General features: G+C 44.4%; 2 protein-coding genes across 2 annotated transcripts in view; one reads left to right on the forward strand and one right to left on the reverse strand.

The window, feature by feature from the left end:
* Nucleotides 1-26,612, reverse strand: part of MCC (MCC regulator of WNT signaling pathway) — a 715,741-nt gene that overhangs the window by 295,440 nt on the left and 393,689 nt on the right. The window lies entirely within an intron of this gene.
* LOC308056098 (uncharacterized protein) overlaps nucleotides 1-26,612 on the forward strand; it is a 153,409-nt gene that overhangs the window by 17,394 nt on the left and 109,403 nt on the right. Inside the window, exons 2-3 of the mRNA XM_080370944.1 lie at nucleotides 12,560-12,686; nucleotides 21,298-21,411. Of these exons, the coding sequence (XP_080227070.1) occupies nucleotides 12,676-12,686; nucleotides 21,298-21,411 (125 nt within the window). The 5' untranslated portion in view covers nucleotides 12,560-12,675. The remainder of the gene's footprint in view (nucleotides 1-12,559; nucleotides 12,687-21,297; nucleotides 21,412-26,612) is intronic.

Consider the following 26,612-nt stretch of genomic DNA (forward strand, 5'->3'; position numbering starts at 1 on the left):
TTTTCTTATCTAAAATGACAAATATTGTTATTTAATTGTTAACCATTTAACCAACCTGTATAAATCTTCTTGCATTTCTTAGAATTCCTGTCGTCTTTTCAGCTTGCTTAGGAAATTTGTCCAATATAAATAACAAAAAGGATTATTCTCCACTCTTATTTTGTTTTTTTTCTTCCTATCAGCCTTCTCTTTTCAATGTCTGCTAATCAGGTTTTTGGTAGCTCCCTTAAGCATTCAGAGTCACTAGGTGGTGATATTCTGTCAAGAAAGCTTAAAAAGTAGGAAATACAGATTCATGAATAAAGGATGAAAAAGGACACAGAACACAGAGATTACAATTCTTTAATTATTGTAGCACTTTCTGGACATTGTCAAAAGAAACTGCAAGTTTGGAAAAAAACCCTTGCTGGTCAATTTAATTCAATCTGATGAATGATTTGTTATGGACCTTAACTTAACTGGGGGTGGGGAGAAAGTGTATGTGAATAATTTACCTCTTCCATCATCAGGCAGTTAGTGCTATTGCTGTGAAGACCTTGGGAAGGTTGGTGGCATCTGACATGGCATTTTCAAAGCTAGTGTTTAAAAATGTGCTTGGAGCCAGTTTACAGAAGGGGGTAAAGAAACTGCTGAGCTTGATGTGTGGTTATGCTAAGTTTCTGTTTTGATAAATACATTTACTCTCTTATGCTTCTGTGATCCATAAGGAGGTACTGAAGTGTTCTTCAAAACTAGGTCCTCTCCCTTAAATAACAGGATAGTTGTTGTTTATATCACAGGGAATAGTGTGCAGGGGACTTGGACTTCCAGAAGAACCATCTCTTCATAATTTTCAATCAGTTGTTAAAACCCCTTCAATTTTATCACAATTACTGCATTTCCAGTTGTCTCCCAAAATTTTGATCAGAAACACAAGCCTTAACAAGTATTACAAAAGACTTGGTCTTTGCTTATTTATTAAAAAGAAGCTGAAAACACATGCTTAATTCTTTTTTCTTTGGCAGTTGCTGCTTGCTGCTTGTTATGAAACTTTCAAGGGAATGCAGAGCACCTGTGTGCTAAAATAACCAAATTTAGTCCTATCTGCCCCTTGACATGTGCTCCTCCATAGCCTGCTTCTCCTTTTTCAGCAAATAAAATTCTCCGTAGGCTACTTACCATTTCTACCTACATCTGCAAAGTCATTTTTCTTTCAATCTTCTTATTACAGATTAAGAGGGAGCAGAAGAACATTGGAAGCAATGGAATAATGTAAGAAGCTTCTGGATAGTCATCCTTGATCTTGTGGGTTATCAGAATTTTAATCTATGAGCACCAGGTTTTGGCCTAGACAGACTGGGGGAAAGAAACATTATCCCAATTCCACAGCAACCTGTCCAGAACTTCCTACATAGAATCACAGGATCATAGAATGGTTTAGGTTTGGAAGAGACCTCAAAGATCATCTAGCTCCAATCCCCTGCCATGGGCAGGGACACCTTCCACTAGATCAGGTAGCTGAAAGCCCCATCCAATCTGGCCTTCAACACTTCCAGGGATGGGGCACCCACAGCTTCTCTGGGCAACCTGTTCCAGTGTTTCGCCACCGTCGTAGTAAAGAATTTTTTCCTAATAACTAATCTAAATCTACTCTCTTTTAGTTTAAAACCATTCCCTCTTGTCCTATTGCTACAGGCCCTTGTAAAAACTCTGTCCCCATCTTCCTTATAAACCCCTTTAGGTACTGAAAGCTGCTATAAGGTCTCCCCAGAGCCATCTCTTCTCCAGGCTGAACAACCACGACTCTCTCAAGCCTGTCTTCATAGCAGAGGTACTGCAGCTCTCTGGTCATCTTTGTGGTCCTCCTCTGAACTTTCTTTACCAGATCCAAGTCCTTCTTATGTTGGGGGCCTCAGAGCTGAACACAGTAGTCCAGGTGGGGTCTCATGAGAGTGTAGTACAAGGGGGAGAATCATCTCCCTTGACCTGCTGGCCATGCTTCTTCTGATGCAGCCCAGGATTTGGTTGGCTTTCTGGGCTGCAAGTATACATTACTGGGTCACGCTGAGCTTCTTGTCACCCACACCCCCCAAATCTTTGTCCTCAGGGCTCCTCCCAATCCACTATCCACCCAGCCTGTATTTGTGCTTGGGATTGCCCTGGCCCAGGTGCAGAACCTTGCACCTGGCCTTGCTGAACTTCATGAGGTTCACACGTGCCCATGTCTCAAGCCTGTCAGGGTCCCTCTGGACAGCATCCCTTCCTTCCAGTGTGTTGACCACACCACACAGCTTGGTGTCATTGGCAAACTTGCTGAGGTTGCACTCAATCCCACTGTCCATGTCACCGACAAAGATGTTAAACAGCGCCAGTTCCAGTAGTGATCCCAGAGGAACGTCACTTGTCACTGGCCTCCACTTGGACATTGAACTGTTCACCGCAACTCTTTGACTGCAACCATCCAGCCAATTCCTTACCCACTGAGTGGTCCATCCATCACATCCATGTGTCTCCAGTTTAGACATGAGGATGCTGTGCAGGACAGTGTCAAAAGCTTTGCACAAGTCCAGGTAGATGACATCAGTCCCTCTTCCCTCATCTGTCAACCCTGGAACCTCATTGTAGAAGGCCACCAGATTTGTCAGGCACAATTTGCCCTTAGTTAAGCCATGTTGGCTGTCACCTATCACCTCCTTATTTTCCATGTGCCTTAGCACAGTTTACAGGAGGATCTGCTGCATGATCCTACCGGTCACAGAGGTGAGACTGACCGTCCTGTAATTCCCCAGGTCTTCCTTTTTCCCTTTATAAAAATGGGTGTTATTTGTCCCCTTTTCCAGTCCATGGAAACTTCACCGGACTGCTACAACTTCTCAAATATGATGGATAATGGCTTAGCCACTTCATCCACCAGTACCATCAGCACTCGTGGATGCATCTCACCAGGTCCCATGGACTTGTGCACCTTCAGGTTCCTTCGATATTCTCAAACCTGAGAACATGTCTTAAACATATCTTTTGGGAATTGTGCATGTGCCAAATTGTACCACCAAAATTTTCCACCCAGAGCATGTTCCTGAGAATTGCCCTCTAAAATTAATTTCTGGGATCTCATTAAATAACTCTCTACACCCTCACTTCTACCCCCAAAAAATGCTTCCTAAGAAAGCATTATTAAGGGCAGGAAACAATAAGTGCTTAAGGATTTACACAGACAGGCGACTACCCACCAACCTTACAAATAGTAGAATCAATTTCTTAAATGTAAATAATAGAGAAAGAAGAGGGAAAGGCATTGGAACAAGTTGGTGCAAAGAGCTTTTTCAAATCTAATGATGTCTGTGAGTGCTGTGGGGTAAAAAATAAAACAATCAGCATTTTTATACCAGCAGAGCAAATACCCAGTGCAAATGCAACTCATTTTGACAAACAAGTCAATATAGGTTATTTCATTTGTGGCAGTAGTAATAAGCTGTGTCAGCACAAGCAGTCTTGCTGCGTAAGCTGCATCTGTCCTGTAAGGGTTTGTTAACCTTCTCTGCTGTAGACCAGGCCTTTTAAGTAGCTTCTTGCTTACTTACCAGCAACAGTCAAGAAATTAAGAGCGATAATGACTTAAAATCTTAATCTGATGAACTTTTAAATTCTGCTTTTCTCCCTTTTTGAATGACATGGCTACTTCAGCGTCACCATGCCAGCATTGCTGTAGGTACTGATGGTGCCCCCTGATATGGAGATGGTTTCTAGGTAAAAATTAAACCACACCATGTTAGTTTGCTTTTTCACACCAGGGAAGTGCACCCTGTGAGTAACTCTGCAGCTCTTACTGCCCCAGATGAAGGCTTTTGTCTCTCGCTTATGCCATGTCAAATCGGGCTGCAAAGGGAAGGTTTTTCTGGAGTCAGATATCACTGACTGTATCTGGAAGACAAGAGGGCTGTAAGAAAGGCAAAACCATTCCATCACTATAATACTGAAATAAACTGCTGGAGAACTGGCCGGGCACTGTGGAATCAGACTATGGCACTCCTATAAAGATGCCCCCATTCATTACACTTGTTTCTAATTCCATGCTCTCATTTTAAAGCCAAGTACAGAGTTGTATCGAAAAGGAGAGGAGTAAGCTTGTCTCTTAGCTTTTTCACTTCCAGTGGATGAGGCCCTAGTGTTGCTGGTGAGAGGAGCATTTAGCAGGAGCCTGTGGCTATCCAGCTAATTTTTTTTTTTTATTTAACCAGAAATCATATTAATAAGAAAGTGAAACAGCATTTTCTAGCACATTCGCCTTGCAAGTAAACATTTAAATCCACAGGCTGTTGGCATTAAGTCCTTTCAAAAATTCTAATAACCTTTGAATTGTCCTCATTCATAAGGAAAAACTGGTTTATTTTCTGAAAAAAATAGGCTTTCAGCTATGCTTTCCATATTGAAATGTAGGCTTTGGTTGAGAGAACATGATTCCTATTTATATATGAAAATTGAGCTGCCTTTGTAAGTGGCTGAATTCTGTAATAACCGTCTAGTTTTACGGCTTTTTAATGCTGCCACTTAGTAACCCTGCAGATTCCACAACTGAAATGAATGCAGATCAGCAGTAATTAAGGGTAATATTTTAGGTTCATTTTGTTTACTGTTGATAGAAAGCTCATTTTTAATGTATTTAATTATGGCATGCTTTTTTCCTTTATTGTGAAGCATTAGGAATGCACCCCCTCTCCCTCAATTTAAGATTTGAGGTTCCTGCTCATACCTTTGGTAAAGCAGCTCTGCTTCTCTCATACCCTAGCAGGGTAGGCATCAATAATACCAATACTGCTTGGGTTTTATGGCAAAGTAATAGAGCGCTGAAGCCTGTTAACTGTGTTGGTGATGTATGCAGAATGGCATCCAAGCTCTCAAAATTTAACATCCTATTTTAGAGGGAAAGGAGAATTTGGCCATTCAGTTAACTTCAGGGCTGGAAATGGCCATTAACAGCACTCTAATGCCAGGGTTGTGCACAGGTAGCTGCTTTTGGTTTGGTCTCTTCAGGCTATACTGAGTAAAACTGCTGCTGAAAAATCAGTCATAAAGCTCTTTTTCTGCTGCTGCTGGAATGATGGGATTATCATAACAGTTATTTTATTTACTTTTTCTAATTTGGAAGTCTTTCAGTCATAAAAACCCTGGGAGATGTCTTTGCAGCTAAGCTGTTTTGGTGGTGCCAATCACAGCGAAGCCGCTGTGGGAGCCTGTGGCTGTGGGGTTGTCCCAGGCCGCCTGCTTGCAGGAGGCAGACCTCTGCTTACAGCAGAGCTCTCTGCCCACAGCAGGGTGGTGAAACCAGCAGCAAGTACTTTAACTTGGCAAAAATCACAAATAAAATGAGAGGATAGCATAGTCTGTTTGCTTACTGGGAACAGAAACTTTGTAATACAGCTCACAGCTGCTGAGATTCAGATTTGAGTAGGGCTTTCTCTTTGGGTCCAGGGTGGAAACACCCATTAATTTCATGCCGTTTTGTATAATTTCTGCCAGATGGTGGTACCTCTCCATCTTTTGATACTGGCCAGCTTTGAACTGGTGATACAAAGGTAAAGGGTTCTGCACATCAAAAACTGTCTGCTGTTGCACCCATGAGCCACTTGCTTGGTTCTTCCTTGGACTTCTCAATCATCTGTTCTGTTTTGCACATCTAATCAAGGTTATTAATAGAGGGATTTTAAGGATTATGGCTATCTGTATATACAAGAAAACTATTTGAAAAAGATTTAAGATTACTCAACTGTAATGAGATAATGTTTTGTAAGTGTTTTTAACAAGCTAACAAAACATTTCACAAGGGGAGAGTGATATTGGCAAGATCATGGGCTGCATCTCAGTATTTTTTTCCCTCATTTTCTTGAGGACAAAGAGTTTTGATTTCCTCAGCTGTGAGTCTAATTTAGCCTAAGCACTGTATTACCCAGCAGCCAGTAGGTAACAGTGAAGCGAGGTGCCAGTGGAGGGCTTTAATCCAGGAGAGCTATGGCCTGCCTGCATGGTGACAAGTACCGTTGGAGGAAAACATAAAGAAACTGGAGTAAGAGTTGGAGGTTTTTCCTAAACGTTCCCAAATGTCTTCTCGCTATAAAGTAAGTTTTGTTGGAGGTCCAGAATGGAGAGAAGCACTAACTTATTTTGTGTATATTGTTATAAAATTGAAAAATGACAGTGGTGTGCTGCCCTCCATAGCCATGTCATGTAAGGGAGCCTTTGTCAGGTCACATGGAGCTTTTGCTTCCTGACAGTGGCAGGGTATTGGTGCTGGTGAGGCTTCTTTCATCACAGAAGTACTCATGTGAAGGTGATGTTTTGCAATTAGAAGTGGTGCCTGTGATACCGAAGTGATTTAACTCACACTGACCATATACCCTCTCTTTTCCATTTAGCATTTTACCTCTGCGGGGAGTTGGCCGGCTGACCTGTCACAGGCTAAGCAGTAGGTGAAGGAGTTCTTGCAGGATGCTTTTCCATCCAGAAGCATTGTTCTGCAATAAAAACTGGTCAGGGTCTGGATTTGTTAGCTGTCTTGTGAAGTGGATTAAATGTTTCAGAGTAAGTTTTATGAATTAGCAGTGCTGGGTAATCCCCCCCTCCCCCTGGCTCTTCTAGATGCGAGTTAACAGATTCTTGGTCTTCTACTTCAATGTACTTGCAAAACATTAATTATCTGTGTGTGTTCTGATGTTTACTTACAGCCAACAAAAATAAACAATTAGACTAAATCACCTTTTGTAATTGTTTAACTACTGTTACTAGGTTTTACTTTGGAAGTGTCAAAAGCTCTGTCTCACTCAGTTGTAAACTATTGCTGGTGCATGTTCTGCTTTACCTGCTCTGTGTCAGTTGTTACCATTACTAAAGCTGGGTCACGTTTCCTTTCTGTCCAGTGTTTTAGCCTCGTGACTTAACTGTAAAATTTGGGATCAAGCTGCAGTAAAAATATGGAAGTGTAATTGAACATGTCCAGGTGGTGCTTGCCTGTTTAGTCTTCAAAGTACAGGGTCAGCTTTTGACCTTTTCATTTTATTGGCATCAGTCCCCCTCCATCCCCCCCCCCCCCCCCCCCCCCCCCCAATATTAGTGATCTGCAGGTTCCTGACCACGTGTTTCCCTGTAATTCCAATCTAAATTACATAAGGGATGAATCCAGAAAGTGGTGTGCCCATGATGACAGGCTGTAGTCGTTTTCCCATACGAGAAGACAATAAAGAAAAAGCAAGGATTTGTTTCCTTCTGTGTGTATGTGCTGAGATGCAGGTTGGTTTTTCATAGTTGTCTCAAGGGAGCATTCAGGGAGAAAAAGGCAACACAATTCTCCTTCTCTTTGTAGCTGAAGAACTGCAGTGGCTAGTGCAGCAGGATGGGGCGTGAAAGGTGGTTCCTGAAATATGCTCATGGTCTCTCAGTGACTACATGGATATTGGGTTACTAGCTCATCCCCTTTTCGCACCCTGGCAGGACTGACTCAAATGGCAGTTTTTCATGCAGACGAGTAGACAGAAAAGGGCAGGGAAACTGAACTGAGCTGGGGGGGAAGATGAAGGGGAGTTGTGGTTGCTGCAGGAATTCACAAGATAAATTTTACTGGAACTTGTTTGGCAGCGAGGAGGGAAAGCTGATGGCTGGCAGTATTCTCACTACCTGAAAAGCCTTTGGGTTTAGTGATTGGAGGCTTTGGTTTGTTTCTTCAGCACAGGTAGGCACCTCTGTGACATGTAAATACTTTCTCAAAACATAAGCTTTCAGCTCCATCGGGTCTTGCAGTCCTCTGTTATAACACCAGGCAAAGCCGGCAGGTGAGAACACAGCCCCCAGCATCTTCCTGTGCCCTTCATCTTGGAGAATTTAAAAACAAAGCAACCTACATGGAGAGAAGAGGCTGATGGTATCTCAGTGTTGCTTTCCCTGATGCCTAGCTCTTCAAGGCAGTTTCCAATTCAAAGTGATTATTTATGTGTGAGTCTGCAGTGTGGTTGGCATTTCTTCTTGTGAAACCTCAGGAGATGGGTTCATACTAAATGTGAGTGACACAACTGAGTTATGAAAGATGCCAGGAAACATTTTTTTTTTTAATGCTAGATACATTTTCTGTAGGGAGACTGAATTTTTAATATATAGGATAATAAGTTCCTTTCATGCTTAAATGCAATGCTTTACAACCAGCATTTGCAGGCAGGTAGCTAAAAAATATTCTTAGGAATCAAAATAATCATATAGCATTCATATGTTCAGTGAATGAACTTCTTGTTGGGGTGATTCCCTCTGCCTCCTCCTGCTTCTTTCAGTCTGCAACAGATGAGGCTTTTCAAGGTTTTATAGTGCAGTAAGCAGTGTCACTGAGAAACAGACAATTGATAAGAGGTTGCCTGGAAAACCCCGTGCCTGTAGATTTTCATTTTGCTGCATTATGCACTTCTAGGTGCAATTATTTACAATTAAAAAAAAAAAAAAGTCTCCTGTGGAATCAGTGAAGTGACGGGGAAATGACATTATACTATCTGGAAAAGCTAATCCTGGTTTCTCATTAGATTTTTGATCACCTCTAACAGCTTGGGGGTGTGTGTGTGTGTGTGTGTGGAATTTTTTTTTTTTTTTTTAAATACTTGCAGCAATGGAAATTCTGCTTGAGAAGGCAATATGGAAATAACGCTGGTGAGTGCTTTAAATGCAGCTCACGTATGATGTAGTCTGCCTGCCAGTGGAAAAACCCCACCAGTTCTCGAGAAAGCCCTGCTCTGATCAGTCTGAGTAGATTATTCTTTCAGCTTTAATAATTCAAACTCCCTGTCTGCCTTCTTTCCTCTTGCCTGGAAGACACATGATGCTGACTGGGGAGATCCCCAGTCTGCTGCTTGTATTTTTAATTTGTTCTTGACACTATCTTCTCAAGGAAAAAAAAATATTTTTATGCTTTTCTTTTTAAAAAGAAAATCCACGTGGGATCTAAAAGATTTATGTGGACATCCACTCTCCAGTCACTTGGGATTTTTTCCCCAAGTAAGAGAAAAAATTTAGATCTGACTATTTAACTTGTGCTAACAGTGAAAGATTAATCAAAATCATGATTCGCTTGTTTCACCTGAGTTGGTACCCTGAGCTTCCTTATATATATTGTGTGCCTAAAGTATTTTCTTGATATAGGATTTTAAGTTAGAGTGTCTAGAATGAAAGAAATGAAAACCCAGTTCCATGTTCTGGGTTTTTTTTGTGTGCAAATTTGCAAATCTGTGCAATTTGCAAATTTTTGTGTGTATCTGCATAGTGGTGGTGGGCATATTTTGCTGAGCTTAATGCTGCAGGGTTTCAGCTCTTTACACCCAAAGTATGAATGATCAAACCCCAGCAAGCCCTTCAGTCTATCAGCAGCTTCTGTCCTTGTGCCAGGGTGGGGGTCCCAGGTGGCTGCCTGATCTGAAACCAGCTGAGATGGGGAAGGTCAGTTGATGTGTCCATGAGAAGGGGGAGTCTTAGTCACGGCCACAACATCCTTCCTCCTGGGTTAGAATTAAGTCTGTGACACAAATAGGATAGAAGTAGGAAAAAAGGTGGTGGTGGAGAAGGCTTCCATTCAGTCTAACTGATTTTGGAAGGTCAGTGCACTGCTGGGACAGCAATAGAGGGAAAAGAGTTTCCCTTTCAGGACCTGAGCATGGTTTTGGTGTGCTGCCTCCAGTTGCAGTCCATGCATGCTTTGTGGGAGCAGTTGCCACCTGGCCACAGGAGGGGTGTGTGTGTGCTGTGGGGCTGAATCCATGCACAGCCCCTCTGCGTTAACTGTGGGGCAGGAGGCAACAATGCACTCTGTGCTAAATACACCGAATTTATTTGCCCCCCTCACTCGTGGAGCAGCAGGAGAGCAATCCAGCCCACAAGTCTCTGGTGGTGGGGCAGGCAGATGTGGTAAGCCCTTCGAGCAGCAGCTCGTTTCTGCAGATTCCCACGCTTCTACATTCTGCTCTGCAACTGCAATGCTCTCTCATGCCAGTCAGGGCTGTGATACAGCATTCTCCTGACAGCACACCCTTGAAAATTTTCCATCTGAGGTGAGGACAGAAGTCAAGTGAATTCAGAGCAATGGATTGCTTTCCTTGGTTGCTTTTCACATATGTAACAGGAGTGGTACTCAGACCTCCAAGTGACCACGGGCCAGTGCAGTGGTTGAAAGGTGCTGCAACACAGTGTAATGGGGAGGCCACTCCAGAAATGAGGACAGTTATCTTGGTCCTCTTTGCAGAGATGACCTAAAACGGACTCAAACAGTACACTGGTGGGTGCAGTGAGTCAAAAGGAGAACAGGGAGTATTTCTTTCTCATCCACTTCTCTTTTTCTGTGAAACCTGATTTCTGCTCCTGAGACTCAAGCACTCCCTTTCCTTGCTGTCTAAAGGTGATGAGTATCAACCCCCAACTTTTCTCATATAAAAGTTACTTTTATATTAGATGAGTGGTAAAAGCAAGACATTTATGTTTTAAACAGCTAATAGCAGGGAGTCTATATACTGACAGCTGACTGTCAAATTAACTTCTGTTGCTATGCACAAATTTAGACTCAAGGTTATGCAGCTCCAAATGCTGCACTGAAAGAAGTGACACTTCAAGTTTATTGAAATCCTTGTTTGCACACAGACATTATTTTAATTTATTCATTTTTTACATGCATTTTACGCACTTTATGTATATTTTGTTTCTTCTTGGTAATGATGTAATGCAAAGATTTGGTTTCCATATAAATATATTACATATTCTGGGGAAATGCAAATTGCTAGAACATTGCTTAAGCACAGAAATTCATTTAGTAAGACGGATTTATTGGAGAACTACTTCAAGTTCACATAATATATATACCCCGCAGCTCGATATTGCTTTCTGCCCTCTCAGCTTTACAAATATTAAGCAGATTAGCTTGACCATGCAGTGAGCTGTGCCTGCAATTTCCTCTTTTATAGAGAGGTTAAATGAAACACAACAAAATAGTTGTGCTGACTGTGGTCATAGAGCAAATCCATGACTGGACAAGAAAGAAATCTCTTAATTCCCATGCCTGTGCTCTACTTCAGTAATGACACTCTTTTGTTAGGTGTCGCACCTGTCATTCTATATGCTGTTTTTTATGCAAGAGACAGAAGCTATAGGACACTTTTTAATAAGAAGCCGTTCCTAATTATCCTCTGCCAAGGGTATTTATATGTTTAGCCTGAATCCAGTTCTTCCAGTCTCTATGAGAGACTGAAAATGTGAATCATAGTAATTCAAAATCTCTTACATGATAATTTCACCACTGCCTGTGATGCTGTTGTCCCCAGCCAGCCATTACAATTGGTGATCACGATGCAGAGGTGAGTTCAACCGTTCAGTGCTATGCACCACAAGAGGTCACCTTAAAATCTGTTCTACGGCTCAGGCAACATCACTTGAGGAATGAGGGAGAAGAAACGCATGGCAGCCCCTTGCAACAGCAAAATTCCCTTTTCCTAGGTAGGGGGGAGAGTCAGTATAGTTAACCATATGTGTGTATGTATACCCATACATAAGTTTTCAAATCGCATTTACAGTTGAACATGTATACTGCTTAGCATATTACTAGTTAAAATGTAATTAGATAATGACACTCTGGTTTTATCTAAATTTTGGAGTTTACAGCTTTCTCGTACTAAAATGTGTCGGTGTGTTTAGGTTTCATTTTATTTAGTACTTGTGTGGTGTGATTCCTTGAGTGGAATGTCACCTTCACTTTCATATCTCTTGTCAGAATTGAGTGACAATACACTGCTATGGTTAAAAAATGTTAACCAAGCACCCAAATGGTAGAAAAAAGTAGGAGACTTTAAAATACTGAGCTTTAAAAGACACATAAAAGAGTAGGAGTTGAGACATATGGGGACACAAAAAATAGGATAACAGCATTGGGATGTTCCTTCTTCAGTGCTCAGTAGTTTTTCCTCAGTGTAAGAGCTGAACCACATCCACTGTTCCTGAGATAGACAGTGGCTTAGACATTTCAGCAGGTCACGCTATTTTACCCTACATTAATAGTCTGTATTAGATTCAGGGCCCAGCAACCCAGGTTCTCCTTGCCTATGGAAGAATCCAGTGCCAATATAAACATACCCTGAGCTGGGCTATCGTAGTGTAACTTGGACATATGTTTATGTGTCTGAAATGGAGATGAAGGTCTTGGCTGCTGCTGTTGAAGTTAGACCAGAAATTTAAGTAAAGTCTTTAACAGATCCAAAAATAAGTCATTGGGATACCAGGAAACCAGCTTCACCTATCTAGTGGGGATTACTATCTAGTAATCCTCTCTGCCTGTGAACAGTATGCAAATATATTTTGTGCTAAGATTTGGGGTTGAAGACTGATGGAAATAAAATCTAATAAATCTAATAAAAACAGATGGCAAACATTTGTACAAGTTGACTACTGCCACCTTCTGCCTCTTATGTATATACCCCCTTATTTTGTTTCCCATCCATCACTCTGAAGCACAATTTGACATTAGTGAAAACAAGCAAACAGTTGCCCAAAATCTAATTGAGGTGTCTTTCTCTTATCATAGGTCCCACCGTCCTGGGCAACCTCCCACTCCAAGCAGCTGGTGTCAAAGCTTCCTCAAGGTGCAGCTTATCAAAGGCTGGTCCTGCCACTTCATCTCCCTTACATCTCTGCTTTTGCATGCCTCTGTGGTAGGTATTCTTATCAGGGCTTTCACACTGCTGTTGTGAAGACCCCTCCCCTTCTGCAGTCCAGTTTTCCCCTGCTGAGATTACTTTCCATCTCTTGTCCTGGCCTCCATCTTTACCTGTTTATGTTCTTCATGTTCAAACAGTCCTCCCTTTCATCCACAGCCCTCAGCAGTGGGACCAGGGATTTATCCCTTCTCCCAGGAAGCTAAGTGAATTTTCTCAAGAGGGCTATTTGGCCTAAGGCCCTTAAATGACAAGCTAGTCCACAGCAATAAACTTTGTGAAACCTGGAAGATTAATGATCCAGCAGCTTTTCCTGTTAGCTGACTGTGAAGCCAGTCAAGCCTCAGTACTCTTTAGCTACTCTCTATTTTGAAAAGAATTATAGCAGTGTGCCAGCTCAGCTACAGCTAAGATGGTAGATGCTGTCTGTTTAAAACGTTAGCTACTATAAGATCTTGAAAATCCACATGGTAATTCAGACTGTCTTGAAATTTCCTGTTTCTCTGGGCACACAGTGTAAGGCAGCAGCTGAGATCTGGGCACTCTGAAGCTTGCAGCTTCCCATAACACAAGCTCTGCAACCTCCCAGCTCCTCTTGCTTTGTGTGCATGATGGAGTCTAAAACTGCTGTTTAGCTTTGCCTCAAGTGGATCTGAGTTACTGGAGATTCACCTGGTGTCCGGTGTCCTTGGGCAGAAGCAGCACAGTGTTAAATGTAATTAAGAATGAAATTTGTAATACCAAAACAGGATAGGAAAAACAGTGGGCAGGGAGACTAGTGTGCAGCAAAATGAAGTCCACATAAGTGTTTCTTGGCAGCATCTTGCTGCAGACCTGAGCATCTCTAGGCAACCTACCATAATCACAAAATCTCAGCTGCATTTGTGTTTTGTGAATTTAAACCTTACATTGACAACTTTCTGTTAATGTGCATAGTGAACTGTCCCAACTGGGACCAGTGCTTCTGGGTTGACAGTAATACTCTAACATTACAAACCACAGGCTCACCCTGATTACATGTTAGAAGGAAATGGGCAGTGTCAGTAACTTCACACTTGAATAGTGCAGATAGTTGTTGTGGCCCCTGCTTTTCTTATTGCATATGACACAAATATCTCAGAATCAATGAGTCATTCAGGTTGGAAAGGACCTTTGAGATCCTCAAGTTCAATCATTAACCCAGGATTGACAAGTCCATCAGTAAACCGTGTCACTAAGCACCACATATACAAATTTTTTAAATGCCTTAAGAGATGGTCATTCCACCACCTCCCTGGGCAGACTGCTCCAATGCTTCACTGCCCTTTCAGTGATTTTTTTTTCCTAATATCCAAATTAAACCTCCCCTGGTGTAACTTGAAGCCATTTCCTCTTGTTCTGTTGTTAGTTCTCTGCAAGAAAAAAGCCACCCCCACCTGCCTGCAACATCCTTTCAGGGAGTTGTAGAGAGCAATAAGGTCCCCCCTTGAGTATCCTTTTATCCAGATGAAGCAACTGCAGTTCCCGCAGCCACTTCTCAGAAGGCTTGTTCTTTAGACCCATTACCAACTTTGTTGCACACCTTTGGACATGCTCCAGCCCCTCAATGTCCCTCTTGCAGTGAGGGGCCCAAACATGAGCACAGGATTCAAGGTGCAGCCTGCCCAGTGCAGGGGGACGGTCACTGCCCTGGTCCTGCTGGCCACACTGCTGGGGACACAGGCCAGGGTGCTGCTGGCCGCCTGGGCCCCCTGGGCACACTGCTGGCTCCTGCCCAGCCGGCCGTCACCCAGCACCCCCAGGCCCTTTCCCACCAGGCCCTTTCCAGCCGCTCTGCCCCAGCCTGTAGCGCTGCGTGGGGCTGGTGTGACCCACGGGCAGGACCCGGCACTGAGCCCTGCTGAACCTCATACAGTTGGCCTCAGCCCATTGGTCCACCTGCCCAGATTCTCCCTGCCCTCAAGCAGATCAATGCTCCCCACCCAATTTGCTGTCTGCACACTCACTGAGGGTGCACTTGATGCCCTTGTCCAGACCATCAATAAAGATATTAAACAGGCCTGGCCCCAATACTGACCCCTGGAGAACACCACTTGTGACCGGCCACCAGTGGGATGTAACTCCCATTTCTCAGAGCTCTGTGACTCAGTGAAGAAGAAATTACGCCAAGTACGGTTATGTACAGGTCTTCCAACTAGTTCCATCCCACTTTCCACTGCTGTTCCTAGGAGTTTTTCTTTTAATGTGACAAACAAGTGGGAGGCAGCAGGTGTGGCTGGGTGAAATTCTGTTTCATGTCTTTCTCTTGTTTAAGTAGGCCAGCTGGCATCTTTATTATTTCTTTCATCAGTGAAGGAACCTCCTGTGTCATGATAGTGACAAATAAAAGGAAGACATCTTTTCTCCATTACTATCATTCTCATAAGAGTAGATAAAAGAAATAGTATTCTTTTTAATGCATTCCTTAATCTAAGCAGGGACATCAAAGAGACTGTATCTGTTACTGATATAAAAATCAGATAATAGTATTAATTGGTTATATCTTACCCTGCAACTGCTGCAACATCATACTGAAGTTGGGAAAGGACTGTAAAATAGTAAGTATTTGCCCCAAATACAAAGCACCAGTCAGTCTGGATATCACAGCTTTTTCTGTTGTGGTCATAACCATAGGTTTTTTTTTCCTCTTTCACCTCGTGTGAACTGCAATAGTAGCAAAACCAAAGAAACAGCTGAATTGTTGAAGGAAAGCCACCGACTCCAGTTGTCCAGAGGAAGAGACCACACGATTGATAATATTCTTGTGCTGATGGAGGCGATGCAAGCACGTTTGCCATGAAGAACAAAAACCTGAATAAGAGGTGGTGCATCCTCCGTGTTGTCTGAACAGCTTGCTGCCAGGGAAATTATACAAGAACAACAGGCCACATGAAGAAAAAATAATCTGGGGCTTGGGGACAGCTGTTACCGTCATTTTAGTTGGTAATACATATCTTGGTTTATTAGTGCTATTTAGGCTTAAAAAAGGAAAAAGATACTTTCCTGGAGCCCTGCACAGAGAATTGACCTCTGGAACCTCAACTAAGTTATGAGATCTGTAAAAAAAAAAAAAATAAAATGTCTTTTTCTTTCCTTTCAAGTACTGCTGTACTTTGGGGTTTGAGTTATGTTAACGTTCAGGTAATGGCCAGCTTTCGTATAAACAGTTCATATTGACATGTGATCAGATGTTATGATATTTGATTCCTAGAGTGTGTGGAAGACACCTTTCTGACACAGCTGGTCAGTGAGCCAACCAGCAGCGTTGCGCCACTGGGTCCGCTGTTTGCAAACAGGGAAGGACTGGTGGGTGATGTGGTAGTCGGAGGACGTTTTGGGCACAGTGATCATGAGATGATAGAGTTTTTGATTCTCAGAGAAGTAAGGAAGGAAGTCAGCAGAAACACTGCCTTGGACTTCTGGAGGGCTGACTTTGGCCTGTTTAGGAGCCTGGTTGACAGAGCCCCTTGGCAGACAGTCCTGAAGGGCCAAGGGTCCAGGAAGGCTGGACACTGCTCAAGAAGGCAGTCTTAAAGGTGCAGGAGCAGGCCGTCCCCATGTGGCAAAAGATGAGCCGGTGGGGAGAAGACTGGCCTGGCTGAACAGAGAGCTTTGGCTGGACCTCAGGGGGAAAAGGAGAGTTTCCCACCTTTGGAAGAAGGGGCAGGCAGCTCTGGGGGACTATAAGGATGTCATGAGGTTATGCAGGGTGAAGATCAGAGAGGCAAAAGCCCATCTAGGACTCATGTTTGGCCACTGCCATAACAGACAACAAAAAATGTATTTACAAATACATTAGAAATGAAAGGAAGGCCAAGGAGAATCTTCATGCTTTATTGGATGCAGTGGGGAACACTGTCACAAAGGATGATGCTTAATGCATTCTTTGCTTCAGTCTTTAATAGAAGACCAGCTTCCCTCTGGGTACTCGGCCCCCTGATCTGGAAGACAGGGATGAGGAGGAGCAGAATGAAGTCTCCATGGTACAGGAGGAAACTGTCACCAGCTTCGCCACTTAGATGTGCACAAATCTGTGGGGCCAGATGGGATCCACCTAAGGGTGCTGAGGGAGCTGGTGGAGGCACTTGTGAAGATGCTTTCCATCATTTATCAACAGTTCTGGCTAAGGGGGGAGGTCTCAGAAGACTGGACTTCAGCCAGTGTGATGTCCATCTACATGAAGGGCAGGAAGGAGGATCCAGGAAACTACAGACATGTCAGCCTGACCTCAGTGCTGGGGAAGGTTATGGAGCAGATCATCCTGAGCGCCATCACGCAGCATGTGCAGGACAACCAGGGGATCAGGCCCAGCCAGCAGGGGGTTATGACAGGCAGGTCCTGCTTGGCAAATCTGATCTCCTTCTATGACAAGATGACCTGCCTAGTGGATGAGGGAAAGGCTGTGGGTGTTGTCTACCTGGACCTTAGTAAAGCCTTTCACACCATCACCCACAGCATTCTCCTGGAGGAACTGGCTGCTCATGGCTTGGATGGGTGTACTATACACTGGGTAAAAAGCTGGCTGGACGACTGAACCCAAAGGGTGGCAGTAAATGGAGTTACATCCAGCTGGTGGCCTGTAACAAGTGGTGTTCCCCAGGGCTCAGTACTGTTTAATATCTTTACCTATGGTCTGGATGAGGGCATCCAGTGTGCCCTCAGTGAGTGTGCAGACAGCAAATTGGGTGGGGAGCATTGATCTGCTTGAGGGCAGGGAGGATCTGGGCAGGCTGGAGCGATGGGCCCAGGCCAGTGGTGTGAGGGTCAGCAGGGCTCAGTGCTGGGTCCTGCCCGTGGGTCACACCAGCCCCACGCAGCGCTACAGGCTGGGGCAGAGCGGCTGGAAAGGGCCTGGTGGGAAAGGGCCTGGGGGTGCTGGGTGACGGCCGGCTGGGCAGGAGCCAGCAGTGTGCCCAGGGGGCCCAGGCGGCCAGCAGCACCCTGGCCTGTGTCCCCAGCAGTGTGGCCAGCAGGACCAGGGCAGTGACCGTCCCCCTGCACTGGGCAGGCTGCACCTTGAATCCTGTGCTCATGTTTGGGCCCCTCACTGAAAGAGGGATGCAGAGTAGTGAAAATGGGAACCACCACATGAGAAGTCACAGCAGCCTTACAGATTCACCAGCTGTGTTCAGGACTGATGATGCACCGATTGAATACAGGAGGAGGAAAAAGGAGGAGGAAAAGGAGGAGGGAAAATGAGGAGGAGAAGGAAGAGGAAGATGAAGAGAAAAAGAAGGAACAGGAGGATCAGGAAAAGGAACAGGAAGAAAAAGAAGAGGAAGAGCAGGAAGAAAGGAAGAAACAGGAGGAAGAACTTGCAAGAAAAACAGGAAGAAGAGGAGGAAAAGAAAGAGAAGGTAAAGGAAGAGGAGGAAGAGGAGAAAGAGGAGAAGGAAGAAACAGGAGGAGGAGAAGGATCAGAAGAAGGAGGAACAAGATGAGGAGGAACTGGAGAAGCAGCAGGAGGAGGAAAAAGAAGGAGCAGAAACAGGATGAAAAACAGGGTAAGAGACATAAGAAGGAGAAGGAGAAAGAAAGAACAGCATGAAAAAGCAGAACAGATAAAGGAGGAGAGGCTAAAGAGGAGGAGTAGAAGGAGGAAAAGGAGGAAGGAAAGAAGAAACAGGAGGAGGATAAAGAAGACAATGGTACAGGAAGAGGAGGACCAGGAAGAGGAAGAGTAGCAGGAGGTGGAACAGGAAAAAGACAAAGAGCAGGAGCACCAGCCACATTTGTTGTCTTTGGGGAACCACAAAATCCAAGTCTACTGGTGAAGCTGTTACTCATAGGGGTTGGTCCATGTGGCAGCCATTGCTCCTTTCTGGAACAGAGGGGAAAGCTCTGGTTGACAAAGGATGTCAGGACATGCTTCAGAGAGAGAGAAACAGTGCAAATACTGTCACTGAATAGTAAAGAGATAATTCTAGCTGAATTAAGTGGTTAAAAAACCCCAACAAATGAAACATACAGGACAACACCTCCCATCAAAACTGTACTGGTGGTACTTTTAACTGCTGCAAAATTGCAGGCTGAATGACCTGACTCACTGTCACAGGACTCCAATTCACAGCAATTACAATGGTCTTTTTTGAAAGCACATACCAGCTTCTCTGAAGAGGATCTGTTGCTAACCTGTGGCATGCATTAGCTGCAGAGCTCTCTGACTCCCAAGCCCATCCTTTCCCACACTGTATGCGGGAGTTGCCAGCTTTCAGCTGCTACTTTAGTGGCTGTCTTTGCCATGTTCCTTTTCTGTCTCATTACTTACCATATCAGACATGCCGGCCTTCTTGTCATTCTAGACTGCATTCTACTTCTCAGCAGGAGGACTAAGGACTACACTGCTATTGTCATGCTTACCTTTGTTAGGCTATAATAATGAAATAACTAGTAAACAGTAAGTATACCCACAGCCCCAGTCTGTCTAGTCTATAAAGGTGTAACAGCTCAGCCTGCAGCTTTGAAGGTATAGACCAGCTTATACTTACATACTGTGTCTGCCTGCTCTATGATCTGTCCAGAAAGTCACATCATAATTACTTCAGAACAAGGATGGGAGAAGGGGGAAGGAAAAAAATCAGCCGGGGGAAGGAAAACTGTAGACATGTGATTAAAAAAAAAAGAGCACAGTTACCCCACTGAAGGCATACTCAGCCTACCTCACTTTTGCTGGCATGATTGAAAGCCCTCAGGATGGGTTCACAAGCACAAGGCATTGCCCTTTGGTGACACAGGGCACACAGGGACATGTCTACTCATTTGACTTTCTCATTTCCCTGTACCGAAGTCCTCCCAGACTAACCAGGAACAGCCCCCATGGAGAGTGCATGGAGAGGCCTCTATCCTCCTGTTTGGTGGAAGGAGGATGCCCTGGGCCAGGCCAGGTCTGACCTGGGTGTCTCTCTGGCCTCTCCGCCTGGGGTGAGGGACCAGGGACAGACCACAGCCTCCTGCCAGGTGCTGGCCTGGCAGACACGCGTGTTTCTGGCCACACAGCTCCTTCTGCCCACAAATCGGTCAGTAACGCCAGTAAGTGCAGAGCCCCGGGGGCGAGGTGCAGGCAGCAGGGACAGAGGCCACGGGCTGCCCGGTGTGGCTCCTTCCGCCCAGCTCAGCAACAGCAGCACCATTGGCCAAGGCTGAGCCAATCAGCGAAGCTGGTGGCAGGGCGTGACACCGGGCCCAGGGCGGGGCAAGAGGCAGCGCAGGCCAAGTGTGGTGCGGCAGGTGTGAGGGAGGGGTGGCCGTGGCGGAGGAGCGGGGCTGCGGGCACCCGAGCAGGAACCTGCCAGCTCAGAGGGGCCTCAGGGCGGGCCTGGAGACCTCTTGGCCTGCAGGGCCCCAACACAGCCCAGCTCACCAGCCCCAGAGCCAAGGACTCAGCCCGGGGAATAGCAGGTGAAATGAGAGTCAGGGTAGTGTGTGGCACATTAGGGACACCACTGGTAAAATCGGCTACAAATCCTTTGACCTTTTCTCCAGAAATCTGTGCTCTTGGGTACTCACTGGGAAATGCAGACTTTTGCAGCCTGAGCGTCCCGCCTGCTGGTCAGCTTTGTAACCAGGGCTAGCTGAAAGCTTAAGCAGCAGGACACAGCTGTTTGTCGGCAAGCTTTCTTTGCATACCATACGAGCTGGATGATGATAACAGCGCTATTTCTAGCCTTGCCTGGGATCCAAAGCCCCAGGCTCTTGGGAAATAGGCATACAGAATGTGGATGGTTTTACCAAAACTTGGGAGTTCCAGTCAACCAGTCAGGGATTTCTTCTGCCTGGTTCTCGCAGTGACATGTTTTAAAGCAAATGAGCAAGATGTTTTTCTAAGGCAACTTGACCAAGGAACCGTCTGCGTGGGTTACATCAGTCCTCAGCCAGAGCACAGAACCCTTCATAGGAGGAATGGGACTATTCCAGGGTGAAGTGAGCAGCTGAGATTCTAAGCCTGTGCTGGTTTTGTTTTGTTTGGTGTTTTTTTTTTTTTTAACGAAATACAATTAAATTGTACTGTTAGAGCTGTCTGCGTTGATTCCAGATTCAGTGGTCTTCTGTAGTCTTAATGTTTTCATGTTTTTGCGAAGTTTTGAAAATTGGAAAGCCTATCTTCCTTAAAAACACCCCCCAACACACACCCCAAGCCCCCCCAGCTCAAGGGGAAGGAAAAAAAATTTGAGGCATACAGTGTATTATTCAACTTGTATCGATATTTGTTAGCAGAGTTGTATGCAGCTGTATTGGGTCTGGTGGAGATGGAGTTAACTTCCTCACAGCAATCCATACGGAGCTCTGCTTTGTGTTTGTAGCTGAGTGGTGTTGATAATGTACCAGTCTTTGGGCTATTGCTGATAAGTGCTCACACAGCCTAAACTGTCTCCACAGCCTCTCTCCCACCAAAAGCCAGTGGGCTGTGGGTGGGCAAGAGGTTGGAAGTGGACATATGGAAGTTGTGACAGATGACCCAAACTTTGGGGTTTTTTTCTTTCTTTCTTTCTTTCCTATTTGTTTCCCTGTGTGGCCTTTGTTTCCTGTCATCAAACTGCCTTTATCTGAGCCCATGAGTTTTTAATCTTGTTTTCTCTCTTGTCCTATGTAGGAGGGGAAGTGAGAGAGCAGCTTCACAAGCACCACTGGGATTGGTGGACTCCAAAAGTGGCTGCAGGTGCCTGGAGCTTGATGAGTATCACCTGGAAGAGGAAAGGGAAAGCAGGTGACCATGGGGACTCCTTAGTCTTGGTCCCTATTTTTCTCCTCTTCTGCCACTTCCTCCACTACATCCTTCTCCTATTTCTCCTCTTCCACCTCATATTATTGCCCCTGTTCCTCCTTCTTCTCTTTCCCCTCCTGCTTCTTTTCTTCCTGATTGTCCTGCCTCTGTTCTTACTTCTCTTTCCCCTCCTGCTCCTTCTCCTGGTCTCCTACTCCTCTTTTTCTTCCTCACTTCTTCTATTTCTTGTGTTACTCACCCTCCTGCTGATCCAGCTCAGCTTCCTTTCTTTCTTACTGCCTCCTCATTCTCCTGTCTTCAGTTTCTCCTAGTCTTCCTCACCTGTTTCTCTTAATATTCTTATTCCTCCTATTCATAACTTTTGTTTTTCTCCACTCCTCCTCCTCCTTTTACTGCTCCCCATTTCCCCCTTTCTTCCCCTGTTTCTCATGGTCCTCCTCCTAGTTCTTCTCCTTCTCATTGAATTGTTCCTTCTGTTTCTCCTGTTCCTCCTTCTCCTCCTACTATTCTTTCTTTCCTCTTATTCCTCTACTTCATCCTTTTTCTTCTGTTCATCCTTGTCAGCTGTCCTATTCCTCTGTTCCTCCTTCTCTTGCTGTTACTGTTTTTTCTTCCTATTCCTTCTCCTCCTCTTGTTTTTTCTAGTTTTCTTGTTCCTCCTCTTGTTCTCCTATTTCTCTCCTTACTTTTTGTCCTCTTTATTCTTCTCCAGTTCTTTGTCTTCTCTCACAAGTTCTTCCTAGTCTTCCTTCTTTTCATCTTCTTGTTTTGTTCATTCTGCTCCACTTGTTTCTTGCTGTTACTCCTGTTCCTCTACTTCTATGTTCTCCTCCTCCTCCTCTTCCTGTGGCTTCTGTTGTTTCTCACTTGCATCCTGCTTGCTCCTCTTTATGGTTCTTACTTCCCTTGTGCTCTCCCTGTTCTGCCTCCTGTTACTCCTTGTCATCCCCTGCCCACTCCCCCCTCCCCCATTCTTTTCCCTCCTCTTCTTGCTGCTGCTTCTCCTCTTCACCATGTTCGCTCTCCCCATCCTCTCTTCCTTCCCCAGCTCCTCTCCCTGTTCCTTCTTATGGTCTTCCTCTTCCTCCTTCTCATCCTCTTCCTGTCTTCTTCTTAGCTCTTTGTCCTATTCCTCCTTTCTTTCCTATTTCTGTTCCTCCTGTCATATCCTCCTTGTCCTGTTCCAGCTGCTTCTCCTCCTCCTCTTCTTCCTGTCCATCCCCCATCTTTCAGCCTCATTCTCCTGTTTTTCGTCCTCTTGTTCCTCTGTTTCCTGGTGTTCCTCCTCTTCCTACTTCTCTCCTTAATACTGTTTGTTCTCTTAATCCCTTATCTGTTTTTCATTTTCCTCCTTCTCCTCTTCCACTTGCTCCTCCTGTTTCTCCTGTTCATCTTCCCCCTGTTCCTCCTCTTCTTTCATTCTTTTCCTCTTGTCTTCCTCCTCCTCTTCCTCCTTTTATGCTTCCTCCTCCTATTCCTGACTTTCCACTTGGTCCTCCTCCTCTTCATTCATCCTCATTCTTTTTATCCACACCCTCTGCTTCCTACTGTTCATCCCCTTTCTCCTCCTTTCCCTGTTGATCATCTTCCTGATCCTCTTTATCCTATTTCTTCTTTCCTTCCTCTTCCTCCTCCTCTTGTTCCTCCCATTTTTCCTATTCCTTGTCCTCCTCTTTCTCTTCTTCCTCTTACTCCTTGTCTTCCTGCTTTTCTCATCTTGTTACTTATCCTTCTTTCATTTGTCATCCACTTCTGTCTCATTTTCCTCCTGTTTCTCTTAACTTCCTGTTAAAGCAGGCTTTATTTTCTAGATTTCTTCATTACACTTTTATATAAATTGCCACTAACAAGGCAAGTCTACTTTTGATTAGTAAAGCAACAGTATCAGTTGTACTTTCAACCGCTGCAGAGCTGCAGGCTAGTGACCTCGCTGTCACTGTTGCAGGACTCCATGGTAATTACAGGGGCCTTTTTTCCTTTATACCCCCCACCTCCTTCACAGGTTTAACTTCACTCCTGTCTTCGATCTCCTCTCAAAGCAAGTGGTGCAGGGCAATGGGGAATTTGGGTTGTGGTCAGTCCATAACAGTTCTTGTCTGCTACTCCTTCCTCCTCACCCTTTTCCTTGCTCCAGTGTGTGGTGCCTCCCAGGGGGTACAGTCCTTCATGAACTGCTCCATCATGGGTGTTCTGCATGGGCTGCAGTTCTTCAAGATCCCACATGGATCCTTTCCATTGGGTACATTCTTTCAGGAACAGACTGCTCCACTGTGGGTCCCCCAGGGCCACAGGTCCTGCTGAGAGATGCTCCTGCATGGGCTTTCCAAAGACTGCATCTGTTTTCCAGTAGATTATCTGAGAAAGTCTTACTTGAAAGTCTTCACTGTTAAGGTGTTTAAAAACAGGTTGGAAACCCCCCTGTTAGGAGTATGAATATGGTTGATCCTGTCTTGGGACAAAAAGTGGACTAGATAATCTCTTGGCATCCCTTTTTGGATCTGTTTTTCAGAATTACACCTTGAACCCTAGAATGCAACCACTGATGAAGAAATTCTGTTCCACTGGTGTATTTCCTCTAAAAAAAAATGTAATTGAGGATGTATAAAACTGTAGACCTTCTATTGTGGTCTGATGTTATTCAGTCAGCTTGGCAATAATTGAAGTCTTAACTCGTTACTGTGTTTCATGCTGCTATAAACTCTCTAATAGTTCAAGGTCATTGTCTTAAGGCTGCACAAAGGGAAGGTAAGCCCGAGTTCAGCCTTGAGCTGACTCACACAAGTAGCCCATGAGTTGAAGGAGACTGGAGCCTTGTTTCTGCTCAGGGCAGAAGGAAGAACCCTACCACTTCCTTAACGTACCCCTATGTAGCAGATACAGTGCTCTTGGGGTGGAGAATGAAAAGCATGTGAGTAAAGGACAGAAAAAGCAGAAGCCCACCGTACAAAACTCATCCAGCCACCTACCTTCATTAGAACCACTGCCAGCAGGCAAGCATGTAAAGTATCGGTAATTGGAGATGCCTTACTGAGAGGCACTGATGCACCCATTTCCTGTCCGGACAGTTTCTGTAGAGAAGCTGGTTGCCTACCAGGAGCTCACCTTCATGATGTCACTGAGAGGCTGAGAAGCCTGGTGAACCCTACAGATTACCATCCACTTCTACTGTTCTGCATAGGTTCCAGTGAGTCAGCATTAGGGAGGTACTATGATCTTCCATCCTTCACTTCAGAAAAAATTCCATTTAAAAAGTTATTTGCAAACATCTCTATTAGTTGGAGATCTTACCAGTGAAGAGAGCAGGGGAAATGTGGGACTCCTTGTACTGAAACACTTCTTTGTGGCACCCTTGCTTTTCTGCTCAGAAATGGCTAACACAGGAAGGAAAGCACAGAAGATGTGATTCTGGGAATATGTTTTACATTTGTGAAGTGTTGGTCTGCCTGGTAAAATGTTCTAGAGATGCAGTGTCGCAAGGTGCAAGAAGTTCTTTGAGCCAGCAACCCCCATGTCTTCCCTTAAGCCAGCCTATCTGCAATGGTGGCTTGTGTAAGTGAGTGTGACAGTGCCGAAGTAAGTCAGCATCACTTGTGTTGATATGGTCTACAAGGCCAGAGAAGACTGAAGATTCAAGGGTGGGAAAATACCTTGCTGTGGTTTTGTCCTTCAGTTGGTTAGAGAGGCCTGACTAGCATACCAAAGACATTTCACACACAAGCTGATTTTAATCCTAGATCTGATACATAAAGACAGGCCAAAACCCGTGTCCTGCAGGTGCCTGTCCCTGCCAGCCCTTACTTCTCCCAGACCTGAGTGGTAATTTTTTTTAGTTATATGTGGGAGGGTGACCTCTTGGCTAACCTGCTTTCTGCTCTGACAGCATGCAGTCTTGCTGTTTCCTGGTCAAACAGAAAAATGGGCCAGCGTTCTATTAGTAACACAACACTGTCTCTGCTCAGTGCATACAAATAATAGACTGGAAACTACATAATTCTGCAATCAGTACTTAAGTTTCCAAGTCTTAGCCAGATGCTCTTCATTCCCTTTTGCTGTTGCCTACTGCTCCTTGTGCAACTGCTTCTTTGTGAGCACTAACCTCCTGCAGCTCAGAGGGGATGGGTGTGCGTGTCCTGAGAACAAGCATTGTGTTTTGCTGGTTTTAAATACAACTGACAGGTTGAAACACATTAGTCCTACTAGTATAATTAGAATGAGGAACTGCCGTGTCTGATGCACGCATCCATAATCAAATCCTTCCTTTGCTCATCTCTTCTCCTGTTTGTGTTCACTTGTCTTCAGAAATCACTGAGTCCCTTGCGACTGCTTTTGAAACTATGCAGTCTGTAGGCACTTGTTCTTCAAAGCCTTTAATACTAACTTTAGAGCTCTAACTCATAAAGGCATATGTAGTTGAAAGGGAGTTCTTTTTTTTTTTGAGTATTCACACACATCAATGCATTCTCCTATGGAAAATATGTAAATGTTTTTCTGTGAGGCAGATAGATTCATCTTCACTGTAATGTTGTCAACTAAAGTACAACTTTCATCCAGAGAATTTCCTTCCTATAACTTCTATGTCACTTTTCTATAGCATCTTCCATTCAGGTATCTTAGAGAAGTTTGCAGATAGCAATAATATCCCAGCACTGCTGAAAGATGAAAAAGATTGAGTCTTAAGTTAAAGGTGATTAATGTAAGGTACAAGAGAAATAATTTACCATGTATTTACCAACAAACAGTCACTATATGGCAGGACTTAGTTCATACCCAGGAGGGGCAAGAACCTCCTACTGTCCTCCATCCATCCAAATGTCCAGGGCCAACTTTCTGTATCTGCATAATCAGTTTGACAATACAAGTTAAAAATTAAAATCTCTGGCTGTGCTGTGTATTTTTTAGTTTCTGCAGGATAAAGAAGCAACCAAAATGTGTCATAGCTTGGAGTCTTGAAACATACAGCATTGCTAAGCTTTAAATACAGGGCTGGACTCTACAGCAGAAGAAAGGCTTTGATGTGAAAGGATATTGGCAATAGATACTGTTTAAAAAAAACTATTTGGCTACTGCTGAGAAGTAGCATAAAGAATCCTCCTGGTCACCTCACCTTCTCTATGGACAGGTTGTAGGATGAGAAGCATGAAAGAAAATGCTGAAACTTTGGGAAAGGGCCTTGCAAAATAATC

This window comes from Falco punctatus (genome assembly GCF_963210335.1).
Source record: "Falco punctatus genome assembly, chromosome: Z".
NCBI lineage: Eukaryota > Metazoa > Chordata > Aves > Falconiformes > Falconidae > Falco > Falco punctatus.